The sequence below is a fragment of the Herpailurus yagouaroundi genome, unplaced genomic scaffold, assembly GCF_014898765.1.
Source record: "Herpailurus yagouaroundi ecotype Mexico unplaced genomic scaffold, PumYag 67793, whole genome shotgun sequence".
Taxonomy (NCBI): domain Eukaryota; kingdom Metazoa; phylum Chordata; class Mammalia; order Carnivora; family Felidae; genus Herpailurus; species Herpailurus yagouaroundi.
Window position 1 is genome coordinate 3,249,233 of NW_024420586.1, and position 16,721 is coordinate 3,265,953.

The 16,721-nt window shown below is 39.2% G+C and overlaps 1 protein-coding gene across 2 annotated transcripts in view; it reads left to right on the plus strand.

Annotated features, from left to right (window-relative positions):
• POLA1 (DNA polymerase alpha 1, catalytic subunit) overlaps positions 1–16,721 on the plus strand; it is a 305,357-nt gene that overhangs the window by 53,924 nt on the left and 234,712 nt on the right. For both annotated transcript variants that reach the window (XM_040468858.1, XM_040468857.1), the window contains exons 25-26: positions 3,455–3,604; positions 4,020–4,142. In XM_040468858.1, the coding sequence (XP_040324792.1) occupies positions 3,455–3,604; positions 4,020–4,142 (273 nt within the window). The remainder of the gene's footprint in view (positions 1–3,454; positions 3,605–4,019; positions 4,143–16,721) is intronic.

Sequence of the window (16,721 nt, forward strand, 5' to 3'; positions counted from 1 at the left end):
CGCGCGCGCGCGCGGGAAGGGCAGGAAGAGAGGGGGACAGAGGATCCCAAGCAGGCTCTGTGCTGACAGCATTGAGCCTAGTGCAGGGCTGAACTCCGGAACAGCGAGATCATGATCTGAGCTGAAGTTGGATGCTCAGCTGACTGAGCCACTCAGGCGCCCCTGTCCTTTATTCTTTTAATATGGCATATGACATTGTGATTTTCGTGTGTTGTTCTGTGTTCCTGGGATAAATTCATTTGGTCTTGGTGTATAATCCTTTTTATATATTTCTGCTTTCAGTTTGCTAGTATTTTGTTGAAAAAGTTTTTTGTTTGTATTCATAAGGGCTTTTGGTATATATTTGTCTTTTCTTGTTTTTTGTCTTGTTTTGGTATGGTATTAGGATAATAATAGCCTCATAGAATGAGTTGGGAGGTGTTTCCTCTTCTGTTTTGGTTTTTTTTTTTGGAGAATTTGTGAAGGATTCATGTTAATTCTGCTTTAAATATTTGGTAGAGTTCACCAGTTAAATTATCTAGTCTTAAGATTTCTTTCTTTCTCTCTCTTTTTTTTTTGATTTCCAATTCAATCTTCGTTTTATGTCTATTCAGACTTTCTATTCCTCCTTGAGTTCATTTTGGTCTTCCTAGGAACTTGTCTATTTCATGTAGGTTTATCTAATTTGTTGTCATAAAAGTGTTCATGGTATTCCCTTCTAATCGTTGTTTCTTTAAGGTCATTAGTAATATCCCTCTTTTATTCCTGATTTTAGTAATTTGAGTCATTTTTTTTGTCAATATAGCTAAAAGTATGTCAGTTTCGCTGATCTTTACAAAGAAAGAACTTTGGTTTTGGTAATTTTCTCTATCTCCTGTATTTCCATTATAATCTTTCTTCCTTTTTTGTGCTTTTGTTGGTTTAGTTTGCCCTTATTTTTCTAATTTCTTAAGGTGGAAGGTTAGGTTATGGATTTGAAATCTTTTCTGCTAATATAGATACTTACAGCTATGAATTTTCCGGCAAGTACTGCGTTAGTTTCATCCCATTAGTTTTGGTATATCATTCATGCCTTTGTTGTTAGGCCCCTTCACCATCAATTGACCATTGATCTGACTTCTGCTGTCACCATCACTTAGTTTTGCTTATTCTGGAACTTCATATAAGTGGAGCGGTACATTATGTACTCTTTGGTATCTGGCTTTTTTGCTCAACATAATGTTTTTGAGGTTCATGCATGTTGTTGCATTATCAGTAGTTCTTTCCTTTGTGTTACTGAGAAGTATTCCACACTTTATTTATCTAGTTTCCTGAAATAAGCATTTGGGTTTTCAGTGTGTAGCTATTATTAATAAGCCTGCTATGAACATTCACATCTTTTTCTGGACATGTGCTTTTGTTTTGGGGGGTAGATACCTAAGGAGGGAATTGGCTGGGGGAAGTGTGTGTTTAACCTGAAAAGAAACTGCCGAATTATTTTCCTAAGTAGTTATACCGTGTTACACATTCCCACTAGCCATGAATGTGAGTTGTTCCACATCATCTCCAACACTTGGTATTTTTATTCTTTTAAATTTTGGCCATGTAAGCCTTTCTTAATGATTCCTTGCACTACACAGTGAATCTTTTTGAAAGAATCTTTTGAATTATTTCACATTGATTTTAGTCTAGTGATTAGTCAACAGTTTTACGTAGGGCTTAATAACTTAATGTGTGGTTCTTCATATGTAAAGCTTATATAACTGACTCTCAGTAGGGAATTTGATTAGATGTGGTTCTCTAACAGTAAAAGATGTAAAGTAATAACGTAAAATATTATCTCTATATGTTGTTTTTCTCTGATTCTTTGTACCTGTGGCAGAAGATGTGTATTTACTCTCCCACTCCAGATTTCACATGTCTTTTAGTTCCAACCACATGCTTTGGAGCTGTTTTTTAGCCCCACTTCTGTCTTCCCAGAAGAGAGAATCTTAAAGGCTTGCTTAAGTGGGTGAGCATGCCTGGTACCATATGCTGTGACCATAGGAGTGAGTTCACAGAGTACAAACATGGCTGATAAGGATGGGCCTTTCTGTGGGACTAGAGGATAATCTTACAGAGAAGGAATTTGGGTAGACATCTCCAAAGGGTGGTGACTGCACTTGACTAATAATGTTCATTGGGCTCTGTCCTGCTATAGTATGTGAGCCTTGTGATAATTGTTGTGATCCGACCTCCTTCATTCCCCTCCACTGTTTTGTTTATTTGAGCTTTCCAGTTAGGGTTTCAGGTATATAATGGAATCATTTCAGAGTTGGAAGGGACCTTAAAGGTCATCTAAGAAATACTCTACACGTAGCAGTTTATAGGTTCTATATCATTGTTTTGTGCAGTATTTGATCCTCAAAATAGCTAGTGCCACACAGCTAGTGTTGGTTGAGCTGGGCCAGATCCTTTCAGTTAAGTTTTTATTTGACCTCTCTAGTTGCTGTAAATAAATGGGAATGTGTACCAAGATCTCTTTAATAGGTTTGCTATCATCGTCTGCTGTTTTCAAAAACAATAGGTCCCTGTTTATTATAAGATTGTTCATTTGAAAATATTGATCTTTATAAAATCAGATACCTAGTAAAGGCTGGGTTTATCAAATGGCATTGACTTGCCATACTTGAAGCCAAGAGGTTTATTTTTAATTGTGAACCTTTGAAAGGGCAAGTGTGCCTGGCTTTTCTTTTCAGCCTGTTAATAGAATTAATGGAGGCTTCAGAAAAATGGTCTAATGCTTTTCCTGCTTTTTGCTGCTGTAAATTTTCATATAAGAAAACTGCTGGTTACTATTCTAAAATGTTGCTATTCTTTTACCAATTGCAGAGCAATTTACAGGTAAAAGGTCCTACATAAATGCTAAGGAACATGTATATATTAATTTTTAGAAATTTCACGGCCTATTTAAATATGTGCTCCAAATTCCTGAAGGAAATTTGCTGATTTAGTATTTGGGGTTCTAGTTTTTAGTGGAAAATATTCACAGTAATTGCCACAATTCTCTGTAGTTGTAAAAGTGTTAATGGCATTTTGTTTGGGAGTATGTATGACTTAAAACAGGAGTTGTGCTGCAGTTTTTTTTTTTTTTCAGTAAATCCTAGAGGTCTCAGTGTTTCTTTTCAAAACAGTTTCCCCAAACATGTTGCTCCCAATCTTTTTGAAGAGAGGAGAGGAATATATATAGAAATTGATCCCTTTAAATGATATCTGCGTTTGTCAATAATGAGAGAGGGGAGATACTGGGAACGAGGCTGTTAGAAGTGGGAGAAGAGGGCGGTGTGGACTTGTTCTCAGCTTTTTCTTTGCCACCCATATGCTGTTGACCTATAGTTAGGCAAGAAAGTAGCTTTTCAAGATGTGATCATTGCATAAAGTGCCCACAAAATATTATTTTTGAAAATTGTTTTATGAAAGCGTGATTTGTCTGAAATTTCTGTTGTATGTTCATCAGGATGGAGAACAAGAACAGATCCCTGAGCTGCCAGACCCAAACTTAGAAATGGGCATTTTGCCCAGAGAGATCCGGAAGCTGGTAGAGAGGAGAAAGCAAGTCAAACAACTAATGAAACAGCAAGATTTAAATCCAGACCTGGTTCTTCAGGTATATCTTTTCACTGAGAGACATCTGAGTGACAGTCTCCGCTTTTAGAATTTGATTATCTAGTAGTGTTTTACAGATGATGCTGTGGGCAACTCATGGGCTTATTTTAAGTTTGTGGGCAGGAAACACATTCACAAACACTAGAATGCCTCAGAATGGAAGACACCTTTATCTGCAAAGCCCTATCTGGACCAAACCCTTCTCACTTCTGGGAGCTTTGGAGTCTGTGTTTGCTTGCTTCCAGAAGGTCAGGGAATCATGCATCTGGGAGGATGGGCTGAGTGTGTTAAGAGTTCTTTTTTTTCCTGGACATGGAGGGTTACTCCTTGTCATTGGTGGTCTAGAAAGAGATCTAATGTAATTATTAAGCATCTGCAAATATTGTTGTTTGTCTTTTGTCCTTGTGTGCCTACAGTATGACATTCGACAGAAGGCTTTGAAGCTCACAGCGAATAGTATGTATGGCTGCCTGGGATTTTCCTACAGCAGATTTTACGCCAAACCACTGGCTGCTTTGGTGACCTACAAAGGAAGGGAGGTAAATGGTGTCACATTCATAGCTCTAAAGATGAGAGTGTTTTTAACTATACGTGTTACAGCATGGGAGAGCCAAGTTTGTTACCTAGTTACACAGCTTCAAATGCCCCTTTCTTGGGACAAATTCAAGACAGATAGGTTTGTAAGTATGGATCTGTTCATTCATCCATTGACAGAGTATTTATTGAGCGTCTACTCTGTACCAGACATTGTGAAGGGGGTAGAGTGTTGAGCAAGACATAAACGGTTCCCCTGCATCATGCAGGTCACATTCTATCTAGAGCAGAGGTATAAAGTGGCATGCGGTGGGGCCTTGGGATGGGGAGAGGGTAGTTTGGGAAAATAGACTTGTAAATACATGAATAAACAAACATAAAAAATAAGAGGATATGGTAGAACTAAATGTTGTGCTGGTAATTAAAACAGGGTGATGGGCTAGTTTGATGTTAAGATGGCTAGTTTAAATTGGTCAGGGAAGGCTTCTTTAGGAGGTAACAGGAATGAGAGCAAAGTGACATCAGGAAGCAAGTTTGCCTGTGTATTAGGTTGGAGTACAGGGGAAAGGAAGAGATGAAGGAGAATGCCTCCATGTCAGCCCTATAGCTGGTTCGCTTATGGAGCCATTTACTAGGATGGAGAAATCTGCACGAGGGAAACAAACCCCAAGAAAGTCTTAACAGTAGAGAACAGGGAGGGTGGGAAATGGGCTAGATGGGTGTGATGAGCCCTGGATGTTGTAGGTAAGTGATGAATCACTGAATTCTTTTTTTTTAATGTTTATTTCTGAGACAGAGAGAGACAGAGCATGAGTGGGGTAGGGCAGAGAGAGAGAGGGAGACACAGAATCCGAAGCAGGCTCCAGGCTCTGAGCTGTCAGCACAGAGCCCAACGCGGGGCCTGAACCCACAAGCCGTGGGTTCATGACCTAAGCTGAAGTCGGTCGCCCAACTGACTGAGTCACCCAGGTGCCCCTGATGAATCACTGAATTCTACTCTGCAAACCAATATTGCACTGTATGTTAACTAACTAAAATTTAAATAAGTATGTATATATGTGCATATATACGTATGTACGTATAAAAGAGAAATCTGGGAGAGAGGGATTAAGGGTACTCTTTTGGTTTTGAGATTTGTAATAGATCTCTAGGCATGTGAAGTAGGCAGTTGGATATAGAAGTCCACAATTCCAGGAATAGATGAGGAGTGGAGTTAAGGACTGAGAGTTATTGGCTTTAGAAAGATGAACCAGATATGAAACTGATTTGAGATACTGTCACTTTGTGACAATATAAGCTTCACTTGCTTTAGCCCCACCTGTGTGGGTTTTTCTTAATTTGTAAAGGAATAGTTATGTTAAATATTAAATTCCCTTTCACTCCCGTAAGCTATTTATTCCTGCCAGTGGATTTGAGACTACTCCATCTTAAGGAGGTAGTTCGTGGTTATGAGTGGAATGCTCAGGGATGGCAAAACTATGGCCCATGGGCTAAATTGAGCCTGCCATCTATTTTTGTAAGTAAAGTTTTATTGGAACACAGCCATGGTTATTTGTTTATGTTTTGTTTGTGGCTGTTTTTTGCATTACAGTAGCAGAATTGAGTAGTCACGGTAGAGACTTGCATGGTCTGCAAAACTTAAAATATTTGCCATCTGGCCCTTTTCAGAAACCAGATTTCCTGATCCCTGCTTTAGAGTCTAGACCAGCACTGTCCGGTAAATCTTGAGATGATGAAAATTTTCTTCATCTGCAGTTTATAATACAATAGGCCACTAGCCCACGTGGCTAGTGAGCATTTGATATCAGGCTAGCGTCGACTTGCTGAGGAGCTGGATTTTGAGTTTTATTTAATTATAGTTAAAATAAATTTAATTATCCACATGTGAGTAGTGGCTCCTGTATTAGTCAGCGGAGGTCTTGCTGGCATGAAACAAACAGGATGTTCAGAGGTGCTCCGGTGTTGACACGCATATCTCATAGACTTGGCTCAGGGCACAGTGAGGAAGGGCAAAACATGTATTAAACACCAGCAATATATGAGAAGCTTCCAGATGAATTATTTCTCTAAAACCCCACAAGAATCCATTGGTATGGCTAATAACATTCCCATTTTGCAGATGAGGAAGCTAAGACTCAGAGGCGAAGCGTAACAAGTGATTCTTTTGAATTGGGATCCATATTTTCCTGATTATAAGGCTTTTACTACAGTAGTATTATCTACCCCATCTCATGGTGTCTTTCATGACTGTGCTTCTGTTTATATTCTCTTACTCCTCAAAGGACATCTTTTTTGCTACTCATCTCAAGACACAGGCCCTTTTTACACGGGAAGATACAGGCATTTCAGGAGCTAGTTGAAGTGAGGGAAGGATGTTTTCAGTTTCTTAGGCTAAGTTTACTTTAATATTATTTAAATTTTATTTCTGTGTATATATCCAGTGGCTTCTGATAGAATACCATCTTATTTTTGTATTAGGAAATGCACTCACTTTGCCCCAACTGGGTGATAATACATGGGTTGACTATTGAGATTGGATCAAGGTTACTCTTAAGTTTCTCACGAGAGGCAATAGTTGACAATTTACTCCCTTGGAGAGTGCCTCTTGCTGTTGGGAAATCCCTGTTGTTACATTTTCTGCATTGGCTCAGAAATCCACAAGCTTAAAAGGGCACTGTTGATAATGATAAGCCCCAAATTTGTCCAGTGATCTCCCCCACTCCCCTAATCCATTGTACTTTAAGGGCAATATTTTTGTTTAGCTTGATCTTTAATAGGGTATTTAAACTCATTTTTAATTTTGCTGTTGTATAAAATATAGCAGTAACAAATCTTTATAAACTATTAAAAAAACCTCTGCTCTCTCCACTAAGAAACAAAACGTTTCAGACACATCTAGAAATAATTGTATGTGATTTAAATACTTGGTTTCTACTTTCCCCTTGTCTCTTTCCCCTTTGCTCCTTCCCACAAATAAAAAAATATAACAACTACGGAAAGTCGGCCTTGAAAGTAATGGGAGGTTAATGAGAAATAATAATTACACGGTTGCTCCCTGGAAATCTTATTCTAGAAGAAGATTCAAAGCCACCTACAGAAATTATTTACTAAAATAAAACTGATTGTTAAAGTATTGGTGATAATTATTAGCACTGGTGGATGGAAATATTCTCTGTGGTAATCATTCTTGGGTTTACTAGCATTTTGCATATATACTATTAGGCCTTTGTGATTTCAAACGTTTCTTGATTTTTTTTTAATGTTTTATTTATTTTTGAGACAGAGAAAGAGCATGAACGGGGGAGGGTCAGAGAGAGAGGGAGACACAGAATCTGAAGTAGGCTCCAGTCTCTGAGCTGTCAGCCCAGAGCCCGACACGGGGCTCGAACTCACGGACCGTGAGATCATGACCTGAGCCGAAGTCGGATGCTTAACCGACTGAGCCACCCAGGTGCCCCAAACGTTTCTTGATTATTAAAGAGGTGTAGGAGAGGTAAAGTGTACAATGAGAGTCAGTTGGCTGAAATTTTGGAATACCTTTATGACTTATCACACTTGTCTTTTTTGTAAGGAGATGGAGTGGACAAAACAGTACAATAACTTCAAGATCTTAGAAGTTGTTTGCTTTTCAAGTCCTTGTAGGATAAATTAGATTAAGGTTCAGGTGGAAATGAATAAGGAAACCTGGTAGCATGTCATCTAAAAGATTAGGAAATTTTGCATTTGAATATGGATTAATATACAGTCTGGGGAGACTGTAAGCCCCTCTCCCTTCTTGGTTTTAGGTCTATTTTGTGTGTGCTTAGTTTTGTTGGAATCATGCAGGTTTGGCTCTGGTGACCTAATAATTTCTGTAATCAAATGTGTTACGGCTGCTAGAGTACTCAGGGTAATTACTAATTGTACTTTTATAAACAAGTTTATAATAAAAATGCTAATAGTTATGTCAAATGGACATCAATATTGTCTTTTCCCAGGTGTGATCTTTCACACTTAAACTCTTTAATTGCTCAGTGGTAGAGGAATTAGTTAATGGTTAAAAAAATTGTATGAGGGACCTCATAGCGTGCAAGTTATTTAAAAATAATGAAGTCAGTGTTTTCAGAGAAGTAATGTGGAAACTTAGTTTATAGACACTCAAAAGTAAATCAGTATAAATATCACCTACATTTGTATTTCTTCTCAATGTGTGTGTAGAGACACATAAAAAAAAGATACTGGGCAAGTTGATAGCACTGAGTGGACATAGATTTTAAACCAGCCAAGACAACGGTTGTCAAGAGACTGGTGTGGTAATTGAAGTGACTGTTCACTAGATGGCGATAGACACCCTGAGATCATTAATCAATTAAGAGTTTTTATTCTGTGAACAATAGTGAAGGCCATTTAGTGACACAAATCTGTCCACATTTCAACTTTGATTAATTTTGAAACTGTTAAAGGCTAACGATGGACCAAAGGATTGTAAGAGTCTAACCTATTTTAAAATAATGATGTCTAACCTATTTTAAAATAATGATGTTTTTTTGAATTCCAAGTTTTTATTGATAAGAACAACCATCGAATGTATCATAGCGAGCAAATTCTTATATCACATAGCTAAATTCATACATCTGGCCATGAGGCTACACTACATGACTCAGTCACAGTATCCGGCTAATCCAAAGAGAGTTGAAATGATTTTGATACATAATTTTGCTTCCTTGGGTTTTTGGGTTTTTTTTTTTAAAAGGGATTTTAAACTTACTCTATACTTATAAGCACATTCATTGTGTAATCCTTAGTGTACTGGTAATATTTGTCTTTATGGAATAATTAGTACTTGCTGATGTTGGTATTGTTTTATTTCTGCACTCTGTTATTTCTGTGCTCTTGATAAAACGATTTGTGGTCTGGATTTCTGGTTGCATTTTAAAGTGAACATATGCTCTCATGTTTGGGCATAGATCCTGTGTGTTTTCACTTTCTTACCCGGTAGGCTGACATGAGTCCTTGCCACCCGGTTGTAGTTGCCTAGCTTTCACTGGCGTTTGGACCTGAAATTTGTGCATTTAGAACATGTAGCCAGGTCATTGCACGACAACGCGCTCCAGGCAAGCCTTCCTGAGAGTCTTTTGGTGATGTGGTAGTGCCTGTCAGCAGCCCTTCGGAATGGCCTTCGGGCCTTCGGGCTGTCGCCTCTATTGGTGTCCATGGAGAAGGAGAATGAATGGAGAATCTCATAATTAAGTGCTAAGGGACACTCATCTTTATCTAGAAAGAAGCAAAAATTTCACTTTTCCAATCTTTTTTCTTAAAGAGTGTAGTTTTCTAAAAAATTAAAAGCAGTAAAATATTATAGAAACATTTGAAGACTGGTTCTTTCCTGCCCTTTCTCATTCTTTTCTCTTCTTCAGAGGTAACTGCTTTCTAAGGGTTTTTATCCTTTTTGCCCATGGTTTTTTGCCTTTACAACCAACGTTTATACCAGTGGTGCATTAAAAGTTTTCACCATTTATGTGTCATGCTATACATCATTGTTTTGCAGTTTACCCCCCAAAGCAAGTAGAGGGAAAAAAGTGGGGGAAAACCCCTAGTCTATTTTCCACTTTTTAAGTATATCCATATTGATGCATTTTTAGATTTGATTTATTCTTGTTACCTCTTGTATAATATTTCACTAAATAAATACAGCCCAGTGTATTTTTTGTTCTCCCACTGTCCGTGTTTTCAGGTTTCCAAGTTGTCCCTTTAGTTTTTTTTCCTTTATAAACGGTGCTGTGGTACAGTGCCCCATAGGCATGAGTGTCTCTACTGTATTACCAAGAGTGAAATCTGCACAGCCACAAGCACTATGTGACCTGTGACCTTTGATTAAATGACAACAGTCATATAATTTATCACAGCAAGCTAATTCTTTCACATAGCTAAATTCATATCTGTGTCCAGAGGATCATAAAACCTGACCCACTCAGTCACAGTATCTGAGGTTAATTTAAAGAAAACTGGAAATGATTTTGAAATACAGTTTTGTCTCTTTGAATTTGTTGTTTCTTTTTCTATCGAGGGATTTTCAACTCACTACACACTTAAAATCTTTAGTGTTCCACATCCTTGTCAGCACTTGTTATTTTCTAAATTTTTAATTTTTGCCAGATGAGTGTGAAATGGCATCTCATTGTGATTTTAATTTGCATTTCCCCAAGTATTAAAGTTGAGCGTCTTTCCATTTGTTTTAACTCTTCACTTTTCTCCTCCGAACTGCCCATGTGTGTATATGCCCTCTTTCTTTGGGTCGTTGGTCTCATGCTGTTTCTTGTTAGGAATTCAAAGGCTAGTCCTTGTTTGGTCGTATGTGTTGCAAATATCTTTTCAACTGTGACTTGTCCTTTACCTTTATTCGTGGTCTTTGAATGTGTACAAGTTTGTATTTTTTATTTTAATGCCAAATAATTTGATTCATTCCCCCCTGTATACTGTGTTTATTTTTCCCTGAGAAATCTTTTCCCTCCTGCAATGACATAGACATTCTCCCTTAATTTCTTTTCTTACTTAGATCTTATATCCTTCTGGAAATTATTTTTAGGGATGCTGTAAGTTAGAGATCTAATTGTATTTGTTTGCTTCCTTATGGAGTTGTTTCTGTTCCTCTGTTCCAGGGATCAACAAACCATGACCCATGGGCTGACTTTGATCCATTGCCTGTTTTTTGTAAATAAAATTTTATTGGGCCTCCATTTGTGTTAGGTTACAGCAGCAGAGTTGATAGTTAGCACAGAAACTAAATGACCCACAGGGCTTAAAATACATACTTTCTGGTCCTTTACAGGAAAAACCTTGTGATTTCTGGTCTCACGGAGAGTCACGAATAATAGGAAAGTCACTCTCCTATGTAACACCCTCTGTCATAGTAGGTGAAGAGAGAGGCAGTTATACTGTAAAGGAGGTTATACTTTTAAAGGAAGGAAGGAAGGAAAATGATCTTTTGGACACATGAAAATTTAGAGTTTGAAGTTCTCCTTTGCTTAGATGGTCATATGAGAACTTCAGTCAACCAAAGGAGAACTCAGGGTAGGTCTGTGAGTCCTCTGAGATTGTGTGCAACATTTTGTGTGTCTGTGCACATGTGTACATTTTGGTGGGGGGGCAAGAGTACATTGCATTGAAGAGTTCTCGGAGGGGAACTTGATGCCCAAAGGACGAAGAACTGTTGGTTCTCAGAATTTCCTTTCTGCCTTCTCCTTCTGTAGGTTAAAGGGAAACTTTTGCCTTAAAAATGTATGCTTTTGTCACCTAAGACATGGCAGTGTGAAGAATTGTCTTGCCAGACCAGACCCATGGCAACTGTGTGGGTGGTAGGAGGGGAGAGTTCTACTTCTGTCTCCACAATTTTAATAGCCACCGTTTAATAATACTACTTTTAACTTTAGCTGACCTCCTGACATTTTGATTTTTTTTTTAATAGGAGAGAATTTCTTTGAAGTCTGAGCTGAAGGTCTAATATGTTTTGGCAGAATATTTTGGATGTTAAAAGGAAGCAGTATCCTTTTTCATTGATCACAGATTCCTTATCACTTTTGAAGTTGTTTACATAAGATTTTAAGTCAGAAACTTTTTATTCCCTTTTTATTGTATTTCAGAGGTGCTTGGGTTCTACATCCTTGGCATTTCTTCAAAACTGATAACACTATTCAGCGTTATTAATTCACGCCTACTAATTCAGAATCTGTGGCGATTCACATGAAATGAATTGAGATTCTTTTTTTTTTTAATTTTTTTTTTTTAACGTTTATTTATTTTTGAGACAGAGACAGAGCATGAACGGGGGAGGGTCAGAGAGAGGGAGACACAGAATCCGAAACAGGCTCCAGGCTCTGAGCCATCAGCCCAGAGCCCGACGCGGGGCTCTAACTCACGGACCGTGAGATCGTGACCTGGCTGAAGTCGGACGCTTAACCGACTGCGCCACCCAGGCGCCCCTGAAATTCTTCATAGTACAAGTTAATAGTTATTTTGGAGCCTAGGTTCTTTTCATATTCCTTTAAATTCTGTAGAAACACCTCTTTCTAGTAAAGTAAGTGGCATCTTAACTGCAGATCATTTATAATGATGAACTTTTACGAGTTAACATCAACACTTGCTTGTTCATTTCTGTATATCCTTTCTGAAAGTCGATGACAGTAGTGATGGTAAATGTAAGAATAAGAAGCACTAGGGGGTGCTTGCATGGCTCAGTTAGTTAAGTTGTCTGACTCTTGATTTCACGTCAGGTCGTCATCTCAGGGTCATGAGATTGAGCACTGTGTCAGTCTCCGTGCTGAGTGTGGAGCCTGCTTAAGAGTCTCTCTCTCCCCCTCCCTCTGCCCCCTCCCCAGCTCACATGCTCTCTCTGTTTAAATAAATAAAAAAACAATAGGAAGTGCTAATTTGGAAATACCCATGGAAGACTGGTCTAAATTATTGATAACTTAGGCATTCGGTAATTTGAGAGAAATGCAATGACAGAAGATTTGAAGTATATGGAATGATTCATGCTTTATTAACACGGTGTTGTATTTATACAGATAAATAAGTGGGTTACATTTAGGCCTGGTTTGAATTTATATACCTGAAAACACTGTCATAGTATTTCTTTCAAAATAGCCAAAACTTGAGATTTTTTTAAAAATTCCTTTTTTTAACATTTATTTATTTTGGAGAGTGAGAGCGAGCACAGGTGGAGGAGGAGCAGAGAGAGCAAGACAGTGGATCAGAAGCAGGCTCTGCGCTGTGCACACAGAGCTAGATGTGGGGCCAATCTCACAAGCCGTGAGATCATGACCTGAGCCGAAATCACGAGTTGGCCGCTTCATCAACTGAGCCACCCAAGGCTCCCCTAGACTTTTTTTTTTTAATCTGAATATAGTTGACACACAATGTTGCATTAGTTTCTGGTGTACAACATAGTGATTCAACAAGTTAATGTGTTAGGCTCTGCTCACCACAGTTGGAGCTACTTGCCATCTGTCACCATACAGTAAGTGACGGGAATAACAGGTACAGCATAGGGAATGCAGTCAATGGTATTGTAATAGTGTTGTATGGTGACCGATGGTAGCAAAACCTTAGATTTTTTTTTTTTTTTGCAAGACTTTAGACTTTTAAAAATAAGTTGAGACTGCCCATATCCTTCTTTCTGTTGGAAACTAGCACCTCCAAGAGGCCTGGACACCCACTTGTATGTGCTCTTATGGTTTTGAACATTCAAAATTATGTGTATCTTTAGGAGGACACAAAGTGGTTGGTGTTAGAGGTAGCTGGGCAGAGGGAGCTGCATGATGTCAAGACCTGCCTGTGAAATGGGCTCCTCAACAAGGAGATAGCAATGGACTTTCTTCTTTATCCCATTTATATTTCCTGAGGTTTTGGGATGGTTGCCTCATCTTTGTCCTTTTTAATGTTTTTATTTTATTTTATTTTATTTTATTTTATTTTATTTTATTTTATTTTATTTTATTATTTTATTTCATTTCATTTCATTTTATTTTGATTTGATTTTGATAGATAGATGGGGAGGGGGGGCAGAGAGCAAGAGTGATAGAGGATCCAAAGTGGGCTCTATGCAGCCAGCAGAGAGCCCGATATGGGGCTCAAACTCAAGGAACTGTGAGGTCATGACCTGAGCTAAAGTTGGATGCTCTACCGACTGAGCCACCCAGGTGCCCCCTGCCTCACGTTTGTCTTGTACAAGCTGTGGAGAATACAAGAAACAGCCTTTTTGTGCTGATTACACAAGTCTTTGTCAAGAAGGAGCACCCTGCACCCTCCTACACACATTACACCACTAGGTGCCAGTAGTAGTAACAGGTGGTCCTGGGGCTGTGTGGACTGGCCTTTCCTGAGGTCTTTCAAAATCTCAGTACTAACCTTAAAAGTGCCGGGATTTATTTTTTTAAGGAAGGTTGAATTTCTTTAGTCTCAATATAAGTTGATGGCCATTTTAAAACCCACACACTGGATGTTTTACTATTAGATTTCAAAATGGGTCTACATGAATTAGTAAGAACACTTATAGATTTTATTAACAAACAAAACAAAAGCCTATAGTCTCATGTTGTTTCTATATTCTCCAGTCTCCACTTCCCTTCATGTTGTGAGGGATCACTCTCTGTATGTTTTGATGTTCCGTTTAGTACCTAACCCTGTGCCTGCAAAGTGAGTGCTAGTTGGCTTTAACTCTGGGATCACACTGGCCTTGTAGTTTCTGCACTTACAGATGAGTGCATGTGGAGGAGATGCATTTTTAAAAATAGGATCTTGATATTTAAGCCTATTTTGAGTTTATACGAATGGGTTGGATACTCAGAACAGGAAAAAGGATACTTGGTACATTTTACTAGGCATTCTTATTTGAGAAGACAGGGATGGTATTTTCATCTATTAAATTTTACCTGTTTAATTACTAAGCCCCTGGGGATGTGGCTAAGGATGAGCAGATAAATGGTATGAGACTGACATCGTGTCAGCTTTGCTGAGCTCTGCTGAGACAGAGTCATTACTCTAACTTGACTCACATAAACGAGTCCTGGAAATCTCCTTTCTTCCCTAACCCTCACCAGAAATAGTGACTTACTCTTAACCCAAACTCAGTCCTGTTTCTACATATGTGAACATTTTATATAAACCTGCTTTGGTATATGTTTCTTTTTCACAAGTCATGTGTTATTTGACAGGTGTTCTCAAGCTCCTTGCTTTGGCACTGAACCAAGATGACAGAGCAGTAATGATTTTGAAAGTGCCATTCCTTCCTTGTTAAGAGACGAAAAGTGTGAAGTTATTAACTACTATTCACCAGTGGCCCAGAAATTGGCGTAAGATTTAATTGTCTGGTTCTTCAGTCAGTCTGTATCGGTAATTTCCTGGATAATACTACTCTTTTTTTTTCAACGTTTATTTTATTTTTGAGAGAGAGTGCACGCCCTAATAGGGTAGTGGCAGAGAGAGAGGGAGACCCGAGAATCCAAAGCAGGTTCTGTGCTGGCGGCAGAGAGCCTGATGCAGGACTTGAACTCACGAGCTGCAAGATCATGACCTAAGCCGAAGTCAGACGCTCGACCAACTGAGCCACCCAGGCGTCCCTGGGTAATACTGCTCTTCAGGAAAGGGGGAAATATCATATAACTCTATTCTTTCTCCCACACCCTTTTTACCCCTCTTTTCGCACATTGCATATATAGCAGGATTGAAGAGAAAGGATCACTGCTAACCAAAATACTGATCTTTTCTCTGGCTCACCCTTTCCTCATCTGGCCAGGTAATAGATTTATGGGTGATGAGGTCACACCTGGCAGTCTTGCAGGTTTCCCATCCCGCAGATGGATCAGCTGCCCCAGTGTTTGAACCTGATGGTGTACAAGATGTCACCGCACTGTCGCCTTGCCGCCTTGCCTGAGCCGTGCCGGGTACATTTATTGCTAATTGGAAGAATCTACTTTGAGCAGCCCTCACCGTCTGGTGGCTAAAGCGTACTTTTCACAGCAGTACAGTCAGATCCTTTACAGACACCTCCCTCTCAAATTTAAAAACAAAACAAGCTGGTTGGGTTTATTATGGCTCAGGCTTGGTAAACTGGGGAAGGCTAATCGAATTAGTGCCTTCTGTTTGTCTTTCATCACTTAAGTAGGCAGCGTGAGCCTGCGTCAATTTGCCATATTGGAAGCACTGTGTCAAATTATGGGGAGCTGGGTTTGGTAAGTTGTGGGAGTTTTGGAAGGCAGGGAGAAGAATGGCTTCATGTATGTGTTTGTGTGGAGAAGCTGTCTGTTTTAAGCCAGGGATTCCAAGCCCTGTGGGTCACCGTTTTAGGGATCTTGTACCTACTTTGAAATTTTGTGCCGGTGTCAGGTTGTACGCCTGTCCTTGCTTCCTTTTTGTTATTAATTTTTTGGTTAAAGAGTGGAATGAAATAGAAAGTGACCGAAGTAAGTCTCCACTTGCATTGTGAAAGGAGCAACAAAACATAAAAGATATCTACAGATGGGTTATGTGTGGTGTTTGGCATTACTGATTCCTTTTTACACATTTGGGTTTAGCTTTCTATGACCTATTTTTATTGGCTTTATTGTTTCACGTTGAACCAAAATTTGTGGCTGAATTTTGAGACTGGGGATGAGATTTTTTTGCCTTAGGGCTAGGAGTTGAGTGGCATGGGAACGGAGCAGGGGTAAGGTTTTGGTCATAATCTGGAGTGTCAGACATTTGGCTGTATTTATTTCAGGGGCTTTTCGCCCCTGCTGACTTAACCACAGACTGTGTTTTCAGCCCTATGCAGGAGGGTGGTGTGTCTTCTGCCGGCAGGGAGGAGGAGGGTTGAGGAGGGAGCGCTGGGGGGAAAGGAATAAGCTCATGGGCTATTAATAATGTGCATTGTTCTTAAGGCCACATGTAATATTTCTGTGCACCGGCCAGCAGGTTAGGGTGTGTGTTCTATTTAAGTTGAACTGCATGGCATGGTGCGATAGACAGCTGATCATTTTGTTACAGGGAAAATTCGTGTGTTTCTTTCTTAATGGTGTCCTGAGGGGGCAGGAAAAATAACTTGCTTGTGGCTGATTGGCTTAGAGTGG